Source organism: Amaranthus tricolor, chromosome 1, assembly GCF_026212465.1.
Source record: "Amaranthus tricolor cultivar Red isolate AtriRed21 chromosome 1, ASM2621246v1, whole genome shotgun sequence".
In the NCBI taxonomy this organism is placed as follows: Eukaryota; Viridiplantae; Streptophyta; class Magnoliopsida; order Caryophyllales; family Amaranthaceae; genus Amaranthus; species Amaranthus tricolor.
Window position 1 is genome coordinate 5697173 of NC_080047.1, and position 22684 is coordinate 5719856.

Here is a 22684-nt window from a genome sequence, read left to right on the forward strand (position 1 = left end):
TTATCAACGAGGCTTCAATATGTCAATATCCATATTTATTTAAGGGACTTGAATGTTTTCTATTTTTAAGTAAAAATTATGAGACAAAGAAAATTATAAATGTTTTGAATAGAACCATTTTTATTTTTACCAATCATAAATATAGAAAATTATGAATCATATAACCTAAAAATAGTTACATTATTGCATGATCTCAATATATAAATACCTCCATTACTCAATTTCATATATACAAGTTAAATTTTCAATAATCACATTTACATTTTCTCAAAGCTCATTCAAAAAAAAAAAACAAAAAAAAACTCATAATATTCAACAAAAATGGCAAGCAACCAACAAACACCTGACATTAGCGAGAAGGCAGCCGAGGCCGCCGGCCAGGCACAGGTAATCGTTACATTTTAGTACCTCAATGTCATTAGATAGCTTTCGTATTTAACAGAATTGTCATGTCAGATGTACGCTACTTTACATAAACAAGCAACACATTTAATATAATTATTAAGTTATTTTACTATATGTTGTTATAAAACGACTAGTTTAGAATTTTGTGATTAAAATATGATTGTGCAAAATTATCTCGACAACAACACTATCTTAATCCCAACAATATGATTTTAAAACGATTATATAAAATTGTTAGATTTTGTTATGATTTAATGATGATCATATAAAATTAGATTTATAGTTCTATGGTTTCGGATTATAAACGGAAACAACCTCAAATTTGTTAGTGTAATCACCAACAAGGATAAGGCTATGTACATTCAACCTCAAGTACCACCCTAGGTGGGACCCACTCGATAGCATTAGGGTGATTCTTTCAAACATGTCCCATACTATAATCTTATTTGCTTAATGAAGACAAGAAGTTTTGATGTTTGCAGGAGAAGAGTGAAGGAGTCATTGCCCAAGTAAGCAGTGCAGCATCTGGAACTGCTCAACAAGCATCTCAGCTCCTCCAACAGGCATGTTTCTGAGCATGTTTAACATGTTTGACCGCATAGAACCCAAGAAATTAGGATTCTTAATATTAAATTACGTAATATATATTACGTGTTTAAAAATACAAATTTACTAGAAAAATATCATAATTTTTAAAATTGCACAGACTTTTCAAAGAATTTGTCAAATTTCGCTCTACCTTTATGTATGTGGGAAGGATTACTTTTATATGTAGGAAATTGTCTAGTCTTACCCAGATAAAAAAATATGCTTTAGAAGGGAATGTGTTCAGAATTGATTTTGTTATGAAATTGTTTATTCATCAATTGATTAATAAATAAAAATTGATTTGGATGAGAAATGCTACAGACAGGAGAGTCAGTAAAAAATTTGGCAGCAGGAGCAGCTGATGTAGTGAAAAACACTTTGGGGATTAACAATGCTACCAACCCTGACAGCATTGCGGCAAGCAGCCCAAGTGATGCCCCAGCAGAGAACCCGAGCAATGCCCCCGACAACCTAACCAATGCAGCAAGCAACGCCCCAGACAACTTGACCGAGGCAGCAAAAAACTTTAGCAATGCCTCGGACAATCTGAGCAATGCAGCTGACAACTCGAGCAATGCCCCCGAAAACTTGAGCAATGCGGCTAGCAACCCAAGCAATGCCTCCGTCCACTTGAGCACCGTGGTGGGAAATCCAAACAACGCACCTGGAAACCCAAGCAACGCACCCAGCAGCGCACCGAGCAACACAGACAATGCACCAAGCAAGTGAAACAACTATTTCTAGTTCTATAAACTATTGCATAAGATTATATATGTACGCCCAATAATTAACTCGTATCTTGCATTAATAGTTTAGTCCAAAAAAATGACATGTACAAGAATTGGGCTAGACTTGTAATTCAAGTTTTTTTTTTCTCATCTATAGCTTGGCTTCCTGGGGTTAAAAGACTCCTTGGATGAAAAGATGTAGTAAGTTTTACTTGGTAATTATTTGGTTTTAAAATCATATGAATAAAATTTAAAGAAAATTAATTATATGCTATTTGTGTTGTTTATTTTCCATGTTAACTTTTGTTTTTATGTCTTCTGGATGGTTTTTATGATCAGGTACTTCTTCTAATTTCTAAGGTAAATATCCTGAAATCCAAGAATGGATAAAGGAGAAAATTGGGATTAATTTATTTGAAAAAAGAAAATTACAACTTCCTCTAAAATACAAAAAATAATCTACTACTAATTGTTGCCTCTTCATTTTTTCTTTTATATTAAAAGGTCAGTTTGGTTATCGGTTTGTATTAAATGGTGAAAATGAAATAAAAAGGTGTTGACAGGTTTAAAGGTCATACTTTTTCTAATAAAATCATTTCATATTCTTCACAAAAATTATTTCAATACATTGTTATTTGTTATTAAGTAGTAATGAAAATTGTAAATATGGAAAATTTTTTTATAATCAAAATTTCATCACTATAGAAAGACGTAGTACATTTCATAAAAATTTACGATACAAATTATTCTCAATATCACTATTTAATACCAACAATGGACATTTAAAGTGTTACAACTATGTGAAGTATTTTTAAAAAGTTAAAGTATACTAAATAATAAAAGTAAACCAAAATTAATATTTCATAATATATTGAGAACAATTCTTCTGTTGCTGCCATTTGCTAAATTATGTTTAGGATGTTCTTCTTTGCTCTCTATGCATATTGTTTTTTGTAAAATAAGTGATGAGGATGATAATTTTATAATCAGAAAATTATGTTGTTGAGCATTGACTAGGTCTAATGATATGAATTTGATAATGCTCTAAATAACAAGAAAATGTTCATCTCCTAATTTTGTAATTAACTATTGTCATCAATTTTTTTAACAGATATAAAGATTTCTTCTATTTTCAATGGAGTCAAGAATTTAGGATTTTTAATTTTGGTTTATAATTTATAATAAACTGCTATAAAATGACTCATTGAATCAAATCCACTTCACCATTGCTGAATTCCAGCTTAAAATAGGCGGTTGAATGAGATATGTGTAAAAGCAATAAGAACAAAACCGTACCAATCATACTAAAACCTTTAAAGATGTGCTTGATATTTTGGATAACAATTTAAGAACGGAATGGGAGAGGAAGGGACGGAGAAAAGAGAAGATTGACGTATTTAACTTCCAAATCTTTCCAATCAAGAAGACTTTATTTTGTACAAAACGCAAAGGAGTTATCCCCTTGAATTACATTCCCTTGCATCCATCCATTTTTCCCTCTATTCAAAACATAGCATCAAACAAACTATTAATTAAGAAAGCACATGAATATAAGATTTAGTTTCTCCTCCAAAGCAATGAAGAATTTTACATGAAGTATCCACTGTACATTGAATAGAAAACCTATTATCATTAATGATAAAAGCTAATGAATTCCAGAAAACCACATTGGAGTTTGAGAAGTATAGCAGCAAATCATCATCATACCCAATGTATCCCGCTCATAGGAAAACTATGATCGGGGTCTGTGGAGGGAAGAAAAACGGCAATTCATATCCATAACAGAGAATGCGATCAAAGAGTCCCTCGACTCAAGCAGCAAACACGAAGAGAAATTATAGCCGAGGGCGAACCACAGGCTTCCTGCTCGACCCCAACTCTCTACACAATTCAGGGTACAATCCCTTCCTAATCTCGGCATAAACTTCCCCATTCCAATTCTTCTTCACTAGTTCTTCCCCTAACTTTAAACTTCTTTGTATTAATTCCTCTGTGCTTTCTAGCACTTCATCGAGAACCCCCAACTTAACACCTTCTTCTCCTTTCAATTTCCTCCCGTTCAACAAAATTTCTCTTCTCGCTTTCCACCCAAGTTTCTCCCTGAAAAGAACATTGAAATACTCGGGCAAAGTTAACCCGATATTCACTTCACTCATGTACAAGACTCCTCTATCTTTCCTCATCAGCATATAGTCGTGTGAAAGTGCCAAGGCGAAGCCTGCTGCAGAGGCATGGCCATTGATTGCTGCAATTGTCGGCATAGGTAGAGATAAAAAGTCGGCAACCAATGGCTGAAAGGATTCTACCATGAAATGAAGACGACTAACAAAGGAGGGCTTTCCGGTAGATAAGGCCCATTGGAGATCAAAACCATTGGAAAAGAATTTCCCGGTTGCTGTTGTGATAAGGGCGTATGATGTATCAGGAGAGGCGAGAGATTGAGATTTTAAGTCAGCAATGACAGAACGAAGAGAGGTGATTAGAGTCGGATTAAGGCGATGCTCATCATTTTCATTTTCATTGCTAGTTAGGGTTAGGATGAAGATGTTGCCTCTTTTTTCTACTGTGCACATTTTGAATGTGTTTTATGGGTTGATGATGCTGCTTCCAGGTTCTGGTTTTGGTGGTTGAATTCAGTAAATGGTAGTCAGGTAGGCAGGGAAAACTAGGAATCAAAACTTGGTAGTTCACTGATGAATCTAGGGATCAAACCTAAGCCAAGAGTAAAGTAAACAAGTTACTAAAAGTCATTATCTTGAGAACATGAAAAAAAGAACATCAATGATAAACAGAACCACCTCATTTTCCATTTAGATACCATTATCATAGCTTGTGTATCCTGCTCATAGGACGATCATCAGGGTCTGAGGAGGGAAGGAAGGAGGCAACACATACCCATAAAAGAGAGTGCAGCCATAGTATTTAGATATCAATGACAAACAAATGAATCCAAATATTCACATGAGCAATATTGTCTTTACTACTCTATAACATTCCATTACATCTATGCCATTAAGCGGTTTTCACCTAACAGGGTTTGGGAGGTAGGGTTAAGGTGATGCTTACCCTTGTTTTTGCAATTTCAAAGAAGTTGTTGCCGATTAACCCATGGTAAAAAATATCATCAGCAACTTCACATATATAAGAAGTAAGGTGGTAAAATAAGAATCTTAATATAAATGATTACTTGGCTATAGCATAAGCATATCTATCCCAATAAATCATGAGTGAATCACCTCAAAGTTTTTTTCTTTCAGCTAATACTATATAGACTAATCCACTACATAACTTACTAAAGATAAAAATAGTGGCATTTTCTTCTAATAATTGCAACATCTCCCAAGCAAATAAAAGACACAAACTTTGACAAAGCTCTAAACAAACAAATCAACTAGTGGGTACTATAGAACCAGCAGATTAAACCATAATCTATCAAAACCCAACTGATGATACAACTAACTACCAATTTGGCACATCTATCAAATAACATGATCAAACAGTTTTAAATCCAACTGGAAAAGGGTACTAATACCAAAAAAGTCAATAAAAGATTGAATGGGAGGTTATAATTTCCAAATCCCAGAAAATCCATGTCAATATTTCAGCACAATACAGAATATAGAAAGCCAAACATCCAAAAGAGTAAGAAGGATATAAAACGATACACCCACAAATTTTTTTCCCCCAAAAGTCAATGAATTCACAAATTACATCATGAAATCAACTAAAACTACAAAAATGCTTGAATATACATACAAAAACATACTAGATGACAATAAATTAGGGGAGTAATCAGTTGGGGAAATCAATTAGAAATATCGGCAAGCAATGATTTAAAATTACCTGAAGGATACGATCAACGAGGGATGAGGATGAGAAATAAGGAAAGGAGATAATCATAAAATCACTCCAGCGGTCCTGCCTCATTTATTATTGTGTGCGTTCGATTTAATTTTCCTCGCTAGTGATTCCCCATCATTTTATTTTAATTTTATTTATATATTTTAATTTTTCACTTAACTTTTAACTTAGAATTTTATTAGTAAACCAAAACAAAAAAAATTATTACTATATGTGAATTATTCTTTATTAACTTTTAGCATTTTTAACCTTTTTTCCTCTAATAGCCAACATTAATTTTTATAACAGTTGGCTCAAAAAAGTGATTTATTATCCAATACTTCTACCTGGTCAAATTAACTAATAATTATTTACAAACAGATTCATTATTCTCATAAAACCTCGTTTGTATTGATGTAGAGTTTATTTCATTTTGAATTAAATTTTTTTTTTGTTATACTAGTATTATCTTTATTTTGAAATACTTGTTACATTTGAGTGTTTAACATTGTATAATTCACACTTATTTTATATGTTACTGTTAATGTGTAAAAAAATATAGTTAAGAATTCAAGTGTGATCTTATTTGAATCGTCTAATCATATATTTATAATTACATCTTTTACAATTTAAAGCTACGTATGATTCAAGATAAGTTTGATTTGAGACATAAATAATTAAATAACAATATGCATTAGATTATGTACACAATGAAATATAGGCTAATGTATAATAAAAACTAATAATGTATGAAATAGTATATGGAAGAAGTATGTTATTTAAATAAATATAATTAAAATTCTTATCTTAAGAATATTTCGATTATTTCTTTATAAAATATCATTTCAAAAGTTGTTGATTTAAATTGAGCCTTATTTTCTTCTCTTTTTGCTAAGGACTCTTAAAATATCAGAATATATTATGATGGAGGTGATAGCTTATTAAAATTTGTTATTAGGCCTTCACTTATCCCTTTCGTCACGGTTAGTCGGTTACACAAATTAGTGTATAAGGGCAGTAATATTATACGACATATTTTATATATAGGTTAAATAGCACAACTAATACAAATTATAAAAATATAAATTCTTATTTTAGAGTCATCTGAAAAGGTCATTTAAAACATTTCTTTCTACAAAGAACAGTTCAAGGCTTTTCTCATGCCATTATGATAGAAATTCGATTCTCATTACTCAAAAGAAGATAAATATTATCTTTCTCTTTTATCTGTCAGAATTCCCAAAATCAAAATATATATATATATATATATATATATATATATATATATATATATATATATATATATATATATATATATATATATATACCAAAAACATAAAGGAAATATCAAAGTCTCAACTTTACAAAAATTCAGATATTTTATTTTAGGTATGAAAAATACAGGTATTATTTTGACTATGATCTTAAAGATTAGGTCTAGATAATTGAACAAGTTTCTGATAATGAAATGTCTACATTTCTTCCCCTAACACAAAACTTTGGTCAGTTCATTGGAACACTTCAAATCCACCATATAGACTATTCTAATTTCTACTGCTATTATAAAACAAAAATTAAGCCGAAGGAAAATCACCCACAAAAACAGCACTAACACGAACAGAAAACAGAAAATGGCACTTTTTGTTTCTCTACCAGAAGATGCAATTATGGAGATCCTATTAAGGCTTCCTGTTAAATCCCTACAACGATTCAAATGCGTGTCGAAATCATGGTATGATCTGATTAATGATCCGGGTTTTTTGATTAAAAATTACATTAGTTCAAATAATCACGATTTGCTTCTTATTAGCCATATACACCCTGTTAAAAAACAGTTACTTTCTGTGCTTTCTGAAACACCAGAAATGAAAACTAGTCATTTTGAGCTGTCTTATAATGCTAATACAAATGAAGAGACTATTAGTTTTGCACAAATCTTGGGTCCTTGCAATGGGATCTTTTGTCTTTTTGATGGTAAAGATGGCGCGATATCTCTATGGAACCCTGCAACACGACAGCTGAGAACTTTGCCTAAGTCTCGTGTTGAGCCACCTACCGATGCTTACCCTTATGATACTTGCGTTGGTTTCGGGTTTGATGTTGAAAGTAATGACTATAAGGTTTTGGCTTACAAGCATATGTGTTTTCCCTCTTCTTCAACTATAGCTCATGCTGAGTTATATACATTACGGTATAACAATTGGAAGGAGGTTGAAGTCGGGGAGGAATTTCAACCAACGGGTAATTTGCCTTACTCGTCTTCAAATCCATCGGTAGATGGGGTTTTTAGCTGGTTTGAGATTGATAATCGGGTGGAAAAGGTAATATTCTCGTTTGATATGAAGAACGAGGTTTTTATGAAAACTCAACTCCCTGATTACGATGGAATCCCTTCCAAGAGAGTACATGGGTGTTTAGCATCCTTGAAGAATAGCTTAGTTTTCATCCATGATTACCCTCTAGGAGGGATTAGTAAATGCTTTGATGTATGGATTTTGGGAGAGTATGGTTTTAGAGAGTCTTGGATGAAGCAACTAACTATTGGACCGGTGTGGGGAGTTACATCACCCTTAGGGTTTTGGAAAAATGGAGAGCTTCTTTTCGAAGATGGTCAAGCAAAACTTCTTTCGTATGATCCTATCACCCGAGACATGAATGATCTTCAAGCTCGAGGGATTGCTTATATTTTGCAAGTTCTTCCATACAAAGAGAGCTTAGTTTGTTTAGAGGGAGATGATGATGAAGAGTCTAACGATATCAACAATATGATTCCTTATTTTGTTACTGAATGTCCAAAAGAAGATTTACAAATGTTAGTATCTTTATCTTGTAATTAATATACCCTCTGTCACTTTGAGTTTGCACCTTAACACTCAAATATATAATAGCCTTTAGTGCAACTCAAAGGGACAAAATGAGTATTTCTGTTGGGAAATGTAGGAGGAAAACAAAGGATTGGACAAGTTGAAACTTATAGGTCTGTATTTCTCTATAATATAAACTTTGTGATCATGAAAATCAATTAGTCAAGATTTCCTTTCTGATGCTACTTCACAATTGTTACTGTTAATGAGCCTTAATAAGAACTTTCAGATTTTGTATATAATTTATTAGCAATAAACTCGACTCAATTACATCCTGGATCAAATGATTCATCCCTCAAACACCGACTCCACTAGGTCAAATCTATCTCGAACCCAACCCAGAACAACAATGTTACAAAACCGAATGAATATAGGATCGAATTTCAATTCCATTACTATCTTAGTATCTCATTATAGACCAAAAAAAGTATGTGATGAAGTGCAGGAAGTAGACATCAAATGACAAACTTCGTTTTGGAACATCGAGGTCACCATTTGTCGATGTGTTTGTTCCATGGGAAAGATGATCATTAGGCCTTAATGATTGCCTCATTCAACCTACAACCTAAATATTTGAGATTTTTAGGTTAAATGAGACGAACATTATGAGACAAAGGCAGTAAGATACAAGATTTATCCCAATTTGGCTCAGATTTCCATTACAGAACAAAAACTGAAACAAAGAGAAGATGGAACAACATTGTCAGTTGGTCTCACTCACTAGTCGGGTCAACTATGTATAACTCGTCACATATAGGGGAAAAGCACGAGTGACAAAAAGATTAATAAAATCGAAACGTAAAAACTCACACAAAAGTACCTAACTGTTTCTAAATTAGCATTAAATGAAGTTAACGATGAACAATACGATGACATTACCACTTTGGTTATACTGAATGCGTCCTAAAAAAATCTGTAAGGGGATCTGAGAACAAAGGGTCTAAGGGGATGGGGATACGTTTAATGAACATAGAATACAAGGCTTGATCAGTAAGACTACCAGACAGTGCGTCTGTTCTGCTAACAACCTTACATCCACTGGAGAGCTGGTAAATGATAAGAATCTACGGAAAAATCCTCCATGGATCATACGTTGTTATTTTCTGTAAATTGCAATAGCGACTGAAGATCCTGTCAGCAAGTTATCTTTCAAAAATCTCGGCCCTTGTATTGCATTTCCTAAAAAAACAGATATCAGCAAAGTAGAGTTTGTTTCTTTGAAACTAACTACAAAAGAGAACTAAAAAATTCACCAAAAAATCAGGATATTCAATGGGGTTGAGTTTATAATAAGAAAAATCATTATATGAAGTTATTTAGTTCGATCTCAAAAGAGGATCAAAAGCTTACTGCAGGGAAGCCTGGCATGTACATGACTTGTCTCGGATGACCAAGAATCATCTGTTGTCCATACTGTAAATAGTAAAATAGAATCAGCAGCTTGTCAGACTTGATAAAGAAAAATATATTGAAAAAAATCGCAGTCGCGGCTGCGTTTGCGGAAACGGTTGCGATGTTGCGGAAAACGGCTATAACGGAGAAATGACGCGAATTGCGACTGAAGCGGTGTGATTTTTGAAAAAATAAAAAAATCATATAAGGGAAGTATTAAACTTATAATTTCATTTTTGTTGTTGGACTACTATTATTATGCAATAATATGCAACTAGCTATTATAATTGCAATATTTGAGATTCTTTTAGTGTGTACTTTAACTATGATTCAAGAGATTGTAATAATTAAAGTTAATGGGTATTATTGAAATTTTAACGGGAAGAAATATCATTGTAACGGTAAAATAATGAGCGTTACACGTTACATAACGATCAACGCAGCGTTTTGACTTGAAATTTCATGCACCGTTATATAACGGAATTTAACGTTGCGGCAACTTTCAAGCAGGTTATATAACGTAACGGAGGAGTTTTTATTCAATAGTCTACAGTTTCTAATAGCAGAAACAAAGCTCACCTGTGGGCTATTGGCAGGAAAATATCCATGAGGAGATTGCATTTGGGGTGCCTGTGGATTAAAAAGCATAGGCTGATGACCAACAAAAGGCGGTCCAACCTACAAAAGAATCCAAAATGATCAATATTCAGATCAATTGCATAAAGTTCACAGCTTCTGAAAACACAATGCACACAAATGACGTTGATGCACAAACCTGTAGCCTCTTGCATAAAAAGATGGTATCTCCAACTTACCATTCAAGATGAAGTTCAAATGGGAGTATATACAAGGGTTATCCATTACCATGTCAGAAAATCAGGAATCTTAACCATTGTCATAAAAAAGTAGCAGTTGCAAATTTTGTGAACAATAAATAGCTGTACTTTAGCCCTAAGTTTAGCTTCAGGTTTAAGATCACAACTCATAAGACCCACCTCCTTATTTTCCTGATTTGCCTTTACTTCCGCCGCTGCGGCCACCACCCACCCCCAACAAAAGAAAACTCCCTCAAGAAGCAAGTGTCAAGTAGGTAAGTTAAGTAAACATCTAGCTTATTTGTGGGAGCAGAGCAGCTGGGAATTTCAATAGAAATCAGGGCAAGAAGATCAATTAGAAGCTGTAAAATTGAAAGTAAACCATGTGGAAAACACATCAAGAGTTCAATTGAGTCAAAGAACAAAGTATTAAGCTCCAGAACTTGCACAGTTGTTCCACAGCCTTCTATCTTTCAAGGAATCTTCAAAGTCATGCATTGCTCTCTCTGCATCCCTGTCTCTGCTCTCCTTGTTTCATATAAGTCTCTCTTGTTTTGTATTGCCATCTTCCCTACTCTCCTAATCTCCTTGCACCCCTTGGACAAAAGAATGATGAAGGCACAGAATATAGATTATAGAGGCAAATAATGCACGTCCTGGTATCGTGTGTTAGTCACCTAACTTAATTGATGGAACTCGGAAAAAAAATGGTACAAGATCATAAAATAGCAAAAACAATGTAAGGGGCGAATTACATGTCTGCCTCTGCGATGAAAACCAGATGTTAGGTACTAGATGAGCACTGTCCACTGTCCACTTTTAATGGGAAAAGCACTCCCCAAAAAAACCATAGAAGAATTCCCCCACGGAGAGAACTTGTTTTCCCTAATATGTCCATTATAAGTATTCAACATATTTCAAATTTTCCACAACTACATCACCCCAATGCCTCTAAAGTGGCACCCGCCTTAGTGAAATAAGGTGTTTTAGATGTACGCAACCTTACCCTTGTGAAAACGAGTCTAATTCAGAAAGGCCCCTGTTTGGCAAAACTTTTTTCTTATTCTCTTGAAGAATCCTTTATTTTCCCAGATGAAAAAAGAAAACTTGTAGGGACTTGAGAACATGCAAGTATTGTAAACAATGTATTCACTATTCACATTTCACACTATATGCGCCATAATGGTTATGGGCGAAAAAACATCATACATATTGAAATATGTATCGAGCAGAAAAATAGCCAAAACACTTTGCATTGATACATCCATGGCTAAGAAAATGAAACTTCCATTTAAGATCTCATTCTGAATTTCGATAAAGTGGGTCCACTTCATTGCTTGTAGACCTTTACTCTCCAAAAACCCTTTTGTACGGCTAGGGTGGGTTAAAGGGGGAGAGCATCCAGTCTCTCGCTGGAAATTAGGAGTACTTGTCGATTATTGAAAACATAATACTAGGGAAGTTTGGAAGCTGATGAAAATTGGTTGTGGAAAAGAAAAACAAAGATTCAGGTAAGGAAATGAGAACGATTTTATAAAGATTATTAATCCTTGTACATGAACAACAATGCCAAAGGCTTAACTTTATATGATTAATTATCCTAGAATAAACACGTGTGAGAACATAGAAGATAAGACCATAAAAAAAGGTACAACATCTAGAAACAAAAAGAGAGGTAACCATTTGCGACTGAGAGGGATGTAATCATGTAACACTAAATTACTAAAATATGTGAAGACCATCACGTAATCACTCACTTTTTCTTGAAATGTCAGAATCAGCATACATAAAATTGACACTGAAACAAAACTGAAAGCAACATGAATTGCACATTTTAAAATTTTCAGTGTGTAGATAGCTTCTCACCCCAATATTAACCGGCATGCCATGCATATGATGAGGCACAGTAGGCATTGAAGGCGGAAAATAGAAAGAAGAGTCATTAGCAGGAGACGGTGGCCTTAAAGGACTTTGTGATGGAACAAAACTTTTTGCATTTGGATTAAGCCTAAATTCCTGCAAAATACAACCAACAGCTTAACAGGATTTAATTACATCATCTCAAAAAAAAAATTGATCTACTGGTAGACAAGAATGTGAAAATCAACCAAGCTACTCATATAAATGTAACAATAAAATTCTTTTAAAAACGAAAGGAAAGTGCCACAACCTTTGCGTTGGGATTCAACGTGGACTTTTCAGAAGATAATGAACCCATAGATGAACTGGGCGATAGTGCAGGACCACTTGGGGCTGTGGTAGCAGCTCCAGACTCTGAAGCAGACGATGCAGAACTACCTGGTCTCCCACGAGAATTTAAGGGTTCTGTAACCATGTGTACTTTGCCAGGTCTATCTTCTGAAAGGTTACCAAAACTGGTTTTCATTTCAACTTTTGTGTTCACCTCTGAAGCTGTTGTCATCGCCAATGATAAATCAGCCTTTCCAGAGCCACTTCTTTTAGCATCCCTTGATGATTCTACATACATGATGTCAATCAATAAATTAGCTGATTTTACTGGTTTGCCCAGCTGATTTTGAACCCTCTACTGTGAGTAGGTTCAAAAACTTATTCATAACAATAACTTGTTTCAACCAGCTAATTTACCAAACACTAGCATTTGAATGGTTTGACATTCAGCCCTCTATTTGTATCAAAATAAGCTAAAATTGTCAAAGAAGCTATTTTGGCAAACACTCCCTTTGTGGACGACCACAAGAAAGAGCGGAGATGACTTAGAGGACAAGAGTGGAAAAGAATATGAATGACCAGACTTACAGATAGAGATGGTAGAAATTCCGAATTAATGGAAAAGAATAATCCATGTGGACAACCATAGGAACTAATATATTGATTCATGTAGCCGACTCAAATTTTTATTGACACAATTACTCAATCACATCAATTCATAGATACAATATTCTTTGCTCGTATTTGGTTGTTCACTTTGAGAGAATATGATTGATATGGCGCTTATATGATTACAACTAATTCTTCATTTTCCCACTAATTCGATAGTCAACTTTAAGAATGTTTATTTATTTCTCTAATCCACTAAATTTCTAAGTTTGTGATAGAATTGTTTTTATCTGATACTCATCAATAAGAGATTTGTTTCTCCAACATAATGTAACAACATTCCATTTACTCAAATGACAATAAATGGCTCTCACCTAGGATGGAATTTCGGAGGATCAATTGTACGTAACCTTACTCTTGTTAATGATAAGACTAACAAAGAGATTGTTAAATGTCACGTGCAACCTCACATAAATAAGAAGCGTACATGATTTAATGAATCATTTTACTTTAGTCCATTATAATCTGTAACCATAAAACTATAAATGTTTGGCCCGATCGAAATGAACATATGTAACAAATAGAAAGTAAAATCTCCCTATATATCATTTATCTAACCCTAAACAAAAGTCTATTGGAAAACACCAAAAAGAAGCAAAAAAAATGCAATTCTATTCCAGGAAACCTGCCAACTAAAAATCTGCCCAACAAGAACGGTAGTTCCATTCCATCAACAAAAAAAACAAATAGTCTAGAGGCGTAGAATACTCTATCAAGCTAAATCTCAAAAAAATACCTAATGTGCATGATATGAGCCTATCAGGAAGTAAGCTATGAAAGAACGTAAAGAAATATGCTCTATCCATAGATTACATTGATGCATACAAGGCATCATGAAGTGCACAAGTTCCTCTTGATAAAACTGAATTTAAGGCATTACAGAAAGCAGCAAAAAAATAAAGGATCAAAAACAGATGCATAAAAGGAGAATACGTAAATTCGCGTTTGCAACTATAATAATAATTCCGAGTACATGATTGTTAAAGGAGGAATATTAGAAAGCTAGCACATGATTTCAATATTTTTTTCAATTTAAAAAAAAAAGGCAATATGCCAAACAGACACAAAGATAATGATTCCAAACTAGAGAGAACATGTATTGTCTGCACCATGCCAGTAAATCTGCCACATAAAAATCAATACCGCAAGACAACTATAGCAAAAGAAAACTAATAGTATTCCGTTAAGACATTAGCATCTAAGCAAACTGGGAAGTTCAGGGTCAACAAAAATGATTATATCTTCCCATTAAATTTTGCTCCAGCCACTTCTTTTAAAAACCCAACCAAGCATCAAATGACAGCAAATTCTAGTACAAGAAAAGCACCCAAAAACAGATGTATACCTGATTCACCATCAGCATTGGCTGCTTCAACATCCTCACTTAACTGCATGTCATAACCGTAAGCAAATAAGAACAAAAAACAGCACAAACTAGCTACACAAGTATAGCTTCACGGCAGTAACCAAATAATAATATCTAGAAAACCCTTCATATGTGCACTTACAGTCTCCTCAATAGATGTGCTTTTTCCTTTATCATCATCATGGTTTTCTTGCAGCCTGAACAAAATCACAAATACCAATATTTCAGAAAAATACGAGTATGGCTTCATAATAACTTGTGCCGTAGAGACAGGTTAAACAAACTATGTAAACTCCAAAAAAATAGCCCAAGAAGGGAAAAAGACTGGTCATCTTCAAACCTGTCAGCAACATTTGCACTATGATCAGAAGCCAAAGAAGCAGAGCAATAGAGATCCTGGCTGACACTAATCTGAGTTGAGTGAGTTTCGTCCTGCATACACCATGGCAACATTGTCCCCTCAAAGACTTCAGTCCCAAGAATAACATGATAATGGTGGAATTTTAGGAGGCAGAAACAGCCACACATGCAAATTTCCCCCATTAAGATAAAAGAGAGAATGCATACTAAATTCAAACGGCCAAATTCCAAGGAAAAGCAACACATTTCAAGCATGAATAACATGAATCATAAACAAGCTTATGACTGCTACAAAGAAACCAAAAATAGCTAATATGAAAAATATGCAAGCAAAAACTAAAGCATACGTCAACAAAATTGCCCAAAGCTTACTTGCATACAAGGTTGGCCAATCCTTTATGTCCTGGACATTGTTAAATAATGCTTTGCTTTGTCATTTTAATAAAAGTTTCAGTAACCCCAATCACAACACCCCAAGAAAAATCAGAAACTGAAACATTAAAATTTCTGGGAAAAAAATCAGCTATTAACCATGAAACAGATATACATTAAAGAGAGTTATAATCCTATAATGAGTAATGACAAGATTGTGTAGTCCATACAGGACTTTTTAGAAATAGGGTCCTTGGAACACTTCTAAATAGTTCCAATGTAGATTTTCAAGGAGGTTTTAAGATTAAAATCACATTCCAGCCAGAAAACATTCCTAACTAAGCTATTATTCCATTCTTGAGTGTCTCCCCAACAGTCACCACGGCTCAAGCATAACAAAGTAACAAATGTGTAAAAATAAGAGTTGTGGTCACTATTTCAATCTGGAAAGAACTTTAAAGGTAATAAGCATGAACCTAAAAAGAAGCTAGGAACACTAATCTCTAGAATCCCCTATAACGAAGTCTGGAATCTAAAAAGACACCATATTTTAAAAGTCATCATCTTTCATCTCCTCTTCACCAATGTACGTCATTCAAAATCTTATCCAACGCTTGCCTTGGTCTTCCTCTGGAAGACAAGACTAGAATTAATATGTAATCATCAACTCATGAAATTGTCTATGACAATCCTCCGTTTTGATTCATTCCTTTATAACATTATATGGTCATCGTTGGTGGGCCTCTAATATAATATCCGTCCATTCAGCTCTAGACTTCCCACCTCTTGGTCGTCGTCACGCATACCCAAACATAATGGAATCAATTCTCCCTTTTCACTATAATATTTGGAGCTTCCAAACTCCAACTTCATTTATTATCTTCATTTAGCAATTTTAGAGAGTATAAGAGAGAAGCGGGGTGGGAAAAAGACAAAAACATATGTATTGAAGATAGAAAAGGGGATGTAGGGAAAAGAAAAATGTCCACTTTCAATCATTTGGAACGAAGTTCAATTTGGAAAAGACATAAAGATGGTTGTTATTTATCTTCTCGTTAATAACATCCTTTCGAAATTGTAATGATTTAGAAGGAATATGGACATTTCTCAACCCTTGTTGCTTGAACATGAGCCTTACATAGAGTCTTATAGGTCATGTGTCACTATTTAATGCCACTTTGTCACTCTAACATTCCGTCTACCCTAGTAATTACTTGAAAATGGGAGGGGTATGTTCTGACTTTTTCATTAAAAACCTAATTAGGATAGACAATAATCGTCTCCTATAGCCCAAAAGAGGTGTGTCTGCATATTATGGTCAATACTCAAGAGGTACATCTTTCGATTTCCCTATCCTTCCCTATATGTCCTCCCTACCAAATAAATAGTTGAAACCATTACTTACACATTCATCTCAACATATGCATCTCGACTACTCATCTAATTATGCTCCCTTAATAAATACCTTGTGTAACACAAACTGCCATTAACACCTTGAGTTTCATCCACCAAAAAATACCATCCACAAAAGCATACGTCCACAAACTTCATATTTTAACTAGTCAATAGAGATTGACAAACTTTAGATTTTTATTATACATGAGGTAATAGTAGAAAGTACTTTTTAACAATCCTTACCTCAAAAAAATTCATTGCTTAACAAAGCATATAAAAACAATGAATGTTGGGTAGAAAACACAACTTCCTTCACAGCCCATTTCTTCATTTCATTATTCAAGTTTCATTGCCTACATGGAATCAAGTGGTTCCCTTTACATGATAAGAGTTAAATGGTAAGAGTGTATGGGTAGCTTTACTTCATCTATAGCATTAAGCTCAAGAATCAAGTCCATATTTCTCTAATCTTGGTAAAATTCAAATTTTGATATTCAATAATAATGCTTGGTCACACATCACACCATAATTCTACCATATGAATGAAATTGAAAATTTTGTAAGGAAGGAATAAATCTTACGAGGTATCCTAACATTAGTTTGGACTTTGGAGATAAGGTAGAGCATCAAGGAAAAATCTTAAATAGTTAGCACTTGTAAATCACAACTTATAAAGGAACATTGTGATTGTGACTTCCCTTTACACTAAAAAACACAAGTCACTAGTACACATAGATACAGAACTTGTAGGGACAATAATAATCGACTAGATTTTTCTTTGAAAACCAGCTTATGAACTTCAAACCCATGCTCTCAAATCTCATAACAGGATACCCCATTGGAAAGGAGAAAACTTCATGATCCAATGATGTTGGAAGTTCTATAAAGGGAAGAAGTATTCAAATCTTGACAAAGTTTGGATGGTAATCGATATGGCAGTTGTGGCAATACCTAAGCTACATAAAACTCCAAAATACAACAATTTAAACAAAGAATAATAAGGGTACAAGAAAAGCTCACTATGTATACATCACATATTTCACACATCTAATCTAGTAAATCATAGTTTTTGAAGTTAGATTCTTTAATTTGCTCTTGATAATATAAAAAGATGACAAAAGTAATTTTGTTAACAAGAAGTAAAACATGACAATTTTTATAGATGAATTTGATAAGAAATGCAAATATTGACCTTCTTTGATGATTGAGAAAACATTCTCCTTTCTTCAAAACCTTTACCACTTTTCCCACTAGTGACATCAGCAAAGGATCTGCCAAAAGCAGGTCCACTGGAATCCCCAAAGGTTTCCGCATCAAGTGAACCTAATACATCCTCATCTGCATACCCACTGTCATCGGGACCCCTATAAACTGAGGAATACTTGGTTTCTTCATCAATATCAAAGTTGCCATATGAACTTGCGCCACGTTCCTGAAATAGAACCCAGATCCTCCAAATAAGATGGAATAATTCAAAAATAAAACACATTAGCCATAATTCAGTGCAACCTCACCTCCGCTAAATGAAGATCTTGTGTTTCCTCACCCTCAATTTCCCTAGCTATTCTCAAGGCTTCCTCCTCTAATTCCCTCATTCGAGGGCCCCTCTCGAGTTTTGTTGTATAAAGTTCCTCATTAAATGTGCTTTTTACACCAAACAGTGCCTCGTTGACTTTGAACTGGTCCCAGCTCCTATACAAAAAGAAATAGGATGCTTTCAGCAACTCCGCTAAAAATAGAGCTAGACGCATTAGCAAGACAAAATTATATATTTTAACCAAACAATTTTTAAAATGCAATGAAATAAACCGGAATAAGATTGGCTATAGATGAATACAATAGTTACTATAACATACCCAGACCAAGGCGAATCAAAAACATTTTCCAGCTCCGGGCACAAAGGATCGTCTTTATCAGGCCTCCAAGGTTCAAGCTCTCTTCCCACCTCAACATGACGAGAATGTGAGATGTTAGAGTCCAACATTATATCCTGCTTACTTTCACCTCGAAGCTCACTTGATGATCCATCCATTGTAACCGGCACATCCTGCCAAGAAACCATGAACATGAGAATATACACAAATGGCAGGGACTGATTCATCAAATATCAAGACATCACTAAGCACAAGTGTAAGCAAGAAAAAGAAGACCAAAAAATGGAACTAAACTTCAAATCCATCACCTGCTACTGCTATGCTATACAGAAAATCTAAGATCAAAACAAAGAGTGTGAAATAAGACCTTAGCTAAGACTTGTACAAGTTCATGATTCGGAATTATAAGAGTTTTTGATGGACCCTTAATAACTAAATCAGAAGCAGCCTTTGGTGGCTTAGAAGATGCATCTTTCATCAATCGAGCCATTTTCAAGACAACACCTGTTAATTAACCAAAAGGAAATATCAAAAGAGGCATAATGAAACTGTCCAAGACTGCAAGAGACAGATAGGTGCTTTATGATATCAAAAGGCATAAACTATATACATCATTCACAGTGATGAAACATACCAAAATCTCTATCAGCATTTGACGCATGAAAAATTCCTGAATATACAGACCCATTTTTAACCTGGACTTCTACTTGATGTCCAATAAGAGAGGTTGTCAAATACACAAGTCGATCTTGTGAAGGAGTTTCAGACCCTCCGGTTCTGTTGCTACTAGATATACCTGCATAAGCACAACACAGTCATTAGGATGAACATGACAAAGTTTGTAAAGTATTTGGATTAAAGATATTCACCAGCAATCATCACTTTATCAGAGTTTTTTCCAGATTGTAGTTTTATCTCCATCCTGTTACTATTCTCTTTTTCAGCTCTACGGCGATTGAAACCATTGGCAGAAGACCTGGGCTGTACAGCTTGCTGCAGGTTCATACTGAGCAGACTGGTACAACCTCCCTGCGGGCAAAGTTAAAGGAAATGTATACACTTTGTTTACAGTATTCAACTATGACACATGAGCTAATACAAAAGAATACATCAATTCATAATATTATACCTAGTATCATTTTGAACTTTATTGAATCATCAAATAAATCCTAGAGTTTACCAAAAATGAAAGATTAAAATAACAAACAATCACCTGAAGTCTAAGGAAGGATATTTACAAGATAACAGAAATAGTAAGATTTTCAATGAATATTTCACTCAAAATTCCCACTGATTTCCCCTCACTAAGCATCGTAAAATGTGGGCACAGACTTCTACTTATGTTCTTAGCTTCTCAAACAAAAATAGCAGCAATACAATATAAGAACTATTACGATGCCGGGTAACATCCATCATTCCGAGTCATAATGTAAACTTCAAAATACTATCATGTGTTTCATGCATGCACATGTTCAAGCCTCAATAAATATGTTCAAGCCTCACCTGAATATGTTTTAACTCATAGAAGTTCATGAAGACTCAAGTTTATCAAGTCTTAAAAGGAATATTCTAAATATGGCAAACTTGGAGTATTTATTATTACATATAGTCAAACTAAAAAGAAATAAACCCTGCAGAATCGTAGATCAAACTTTTTAAAATTATCAATACTATCTATTCTTACTACAAATTTCTTCCAAGTGATCATCTACAGTCTACTTAAAAGAGAAGACCAATTCAAACTTCAACATATCAAAACTTTATATACAACTTAAATGTACTTTTCAATCAACAATTTCGCACTAACCAACGATTACAATCCAATTTTAACAATTAAACATTCAAAAAAAACAAAATAATATTTAATAATTTTAAGAAACTCATAAAATAATTCATCAGTTAGACTTCTTCTTCCTCCTCAGTTCACTCACAGATAAAATGAAGATCGCATAAAAGTTAACTTTTTTTCAAATAATAGCGTACTTTAGGCTTAAAATTATCTGAAATCATCCAAAATTTCGTTCCATAAATTACTCAAAGAATATAAATCGTCAGCAACAAAGTTCAATTCACAAGTAGTTCGATCACATTGATCGACAAAACCCTATAATCTCAGATCGCAGTAACCTAAAAAAACCGTCACGAATCAAACAGAAATTAACCTAGAAACGCGTAAATATATTGAGAAAGAAGAGAAACGGCTTACCTTAAGCAATAGCAAGATCTTCAATGGCGGAAATCGCAGAAAAAGATGGTTGGAGAAAAGACGACGCTGTGTCGCTGGCGAGCGGAAGAGGAGCAAGAAGTGGTGTGCGGAGTATTTTTATTGGAGATTGGAAATAATAGAATAGAATTGATTAACTAGTAATGTTTCTTTTTTGTTTCTTATATTATGTCTTTTCTTGTATTTAGTTGATAGTATAAAGTAATTTTTTTGTGTTATATGTATGTATTTTATTGTTTCAAAAATATTTTTAGTTATTCGTATTTCTGTCGATATGTATACGTTGTGAAAAATTAATTTTGATAGTAATTTTTTATAAATATTACAAAAATAAATATTTTATATCTTAAATGAGTTATTCATGTGAAAAAAATCAATTTTGTAATTTTGTTGTAAAAGTTAAGACTCATTATACAATTTTTTTTAACAGCTTATCTTGTATGAGATCGTCTCACCGTGAATGGGTCCATGCAAAAGGCCCACTTGTAAAAAAAACATAAAAAAATTATAGAAACCGAATCCTAACTTGTGCAGGAGACGGTTATTTAAAAATAAATTGGACTGATTAATTAAAGTTGTCTCACGGTGAGACAACCTCAACAGAGAATTAGTGTTTTTTTTTATGACCTATAAATAGAGTTTTGTTATTCTTTATTAGACCACTTGCTATCATATTTTTTGCAACTACAACCACAATGTTAGAATCTTAATGCCAACATTTGTGTAGGCTTATAAATCAAAACTTTTTAGACATTGGACATCATCCCAAATCAGTTTGTAAATGATAGTGATTATTGAAACTAACAAGGCTTTCTTTTTTCATTGAAATTATTTTTTAAGATCGTATACTATACTAATATGTCTTTCTTACTTATAAATCTCTAGACTTGGATTATGGTCTAAATTTTCAAATTTTAACCAATTAAGTAGTAAATATTAAAGAACATTGTGTATAGCTTTATCAAATGAAGCGTATATGATTCATGTTCAAAAAAAAATTGATCAGGTTAATTGTCTCGTGAAAATAAACGTGAATCACATGAATTAAATTACTCAAATGTCTCTTGTGAAATAAAATATTTTCAATAAATTAAGAAAATAGTTAATGATGTATTTTTTAAAATTAATGTATTATTAAATGTCATGAATCGTTGATATTTATATGCTTCAAAACACTTTTTTACTTCTTCAAGATTACCCCTTTTATTTGATAATTAATATATCTATTAGATATAAGTTTAAGCCATTACAACACATTTAAATCTCATCTTTATTAAATTTTTCATTTATCTTAGTGCAAATTATAGGATACAATCTCTTTGCAAATACCCCATATTCAAACATGTAACATGTTTGTGTTAGTCACTTAGTGACATGCTTTGTCAAGGACAATTAAGGTTTAGAGTCCTTATAGTAACTACATGTACTTTTTTTTGAAAGGACAACTACATGTACCTAAACCTATTTTAATCTTATTTTTCATTTAAAACCAGCTTAATTTAACTTAGAAAAACTCAACTTTAACTCTAAATATATAATTGAGAAAGAACACTTCTTTAGAGAAATCTAGTTATTATCTTTAATGTTTGCAACCACTCATAC

General features: G+C 33.5%; 4 protein-coding genes across 8 annotated transcripts; 2 read left to right on the forward strand and 2 right to left on the reverse strand.

Annotated features, from left to right (window-relative positions):
- Window positions 1–248: 248 nt before the first annotated feature.
- Window positions 249–1977, forward strand: LOC130819073 (uncharacterized). The gene is made up of 3 exons (XM_057685294.1): window positions 249–387; window positions 888–968; window positions 1315–1977. The coding sequence occupies exons 1-3, from the start codon at window positions 322–324 to the stop codon at window positions 1720–1722; spliced, it is 555 nt and encodes a 184-aa protein (XP_057541277.1). The 5' UTR covers window positions 249–321; the 3' UTR covers window positions 1723–1977.
- A 1132-nt stretch (window positions 1978–3109) lies between these two features.
- On the reverse strand, window positions 3110–5693 carry LOC130819122 (enoyl-CoA delta isomerase 2, peroxisomal-like). Of its 5 annotated transcripts, none has more exons than XM_057685297.1 (3): window positions 5565–5687; window positions 4520–4585; window positions 3110–4433 (listed from the first exon to the last, which is right to left on the reverse strand). In XM_057685297.1, the coding sequence occupies exon 3, from the start codon at window positions 4292–4294 to the stop codon at window positions 3557–3559; it is 738 nt and encodes a 245-aa protein (XP_057541280.1). In that variant the 5' UTR covers window positions 4295–4433; window positions 4520–4585; window positions 5565–5687; the 3' UTR covers window positions 3110–3556. The 5 variants fall into 5 exon arrangements, with proteins under 5 accessions (XP_057541280.1, XP_057541285.1, XP_057541283.1 ...); XM_057685302.1 differs by having other exon boundaries at window positions 4540–4585; window positions 5565–5685; XM_057685300.1 differs by having other exon boundaries at window positions 4520–4560; window positions 5565–5674.
- A 1292-nt stretch (window positions 5694–6985) lies between these two features.
- On the forward strand, window positions 6986–8728 carry LOC130819106 (F-box/kelch-repeat protein At3g06240-like). Its single transcript, XM_057685296.1, has one exon. The coding sequence runs from the start codon at window positions 7193–7195 to the stop codon at window positions 8396–8398; it is 1206 nt and encodes a 401-aa protein (XP_057541279.1). The 5' UTR covers window positions 6986–7192; the 3' UTR covers window positions 8399–8728.
- A 511-nt stretch (window positions 8729–9239) lies between these two features.
- LOC130819089 (polyadenylate-binding protein-interacting protein 4-like) lies at window positions 9240–21223 on the reverse strand. Its single transcript, XM_057685295.1, has 15 exons — window positions 21065–21223; window positions 19728–19887; window positions 19493–19654; window positions 19226–19362; window positions 18841–19031; window positions 18499–18676; window positions 18177–18416; window positions 15198–15289; window positions 15000–15054; window positions 14837–14879; window positions 12803–13110; window positions 12499–12648; window positions 10397–10495; window positions 9776–9838; window positions 9240–9604 (listed from the first exon to the last, which is right to left on the reverse strand). The coding sequence occupies exons 2-15, from the start codon at window positions 19861–19863 to the stop codon at window positions 9575–9577; spliced, it is 1884 nt and encodes a 627-aa protein (XP_057541278.1). The 5' UTR covers window positions 19864–19887; window positions 21065–21223; the 3' UTR covers window positions 9240–9574.
- Between the last annotated feature and the right edge of the window lie 1461 nt (window positions 21224–22684).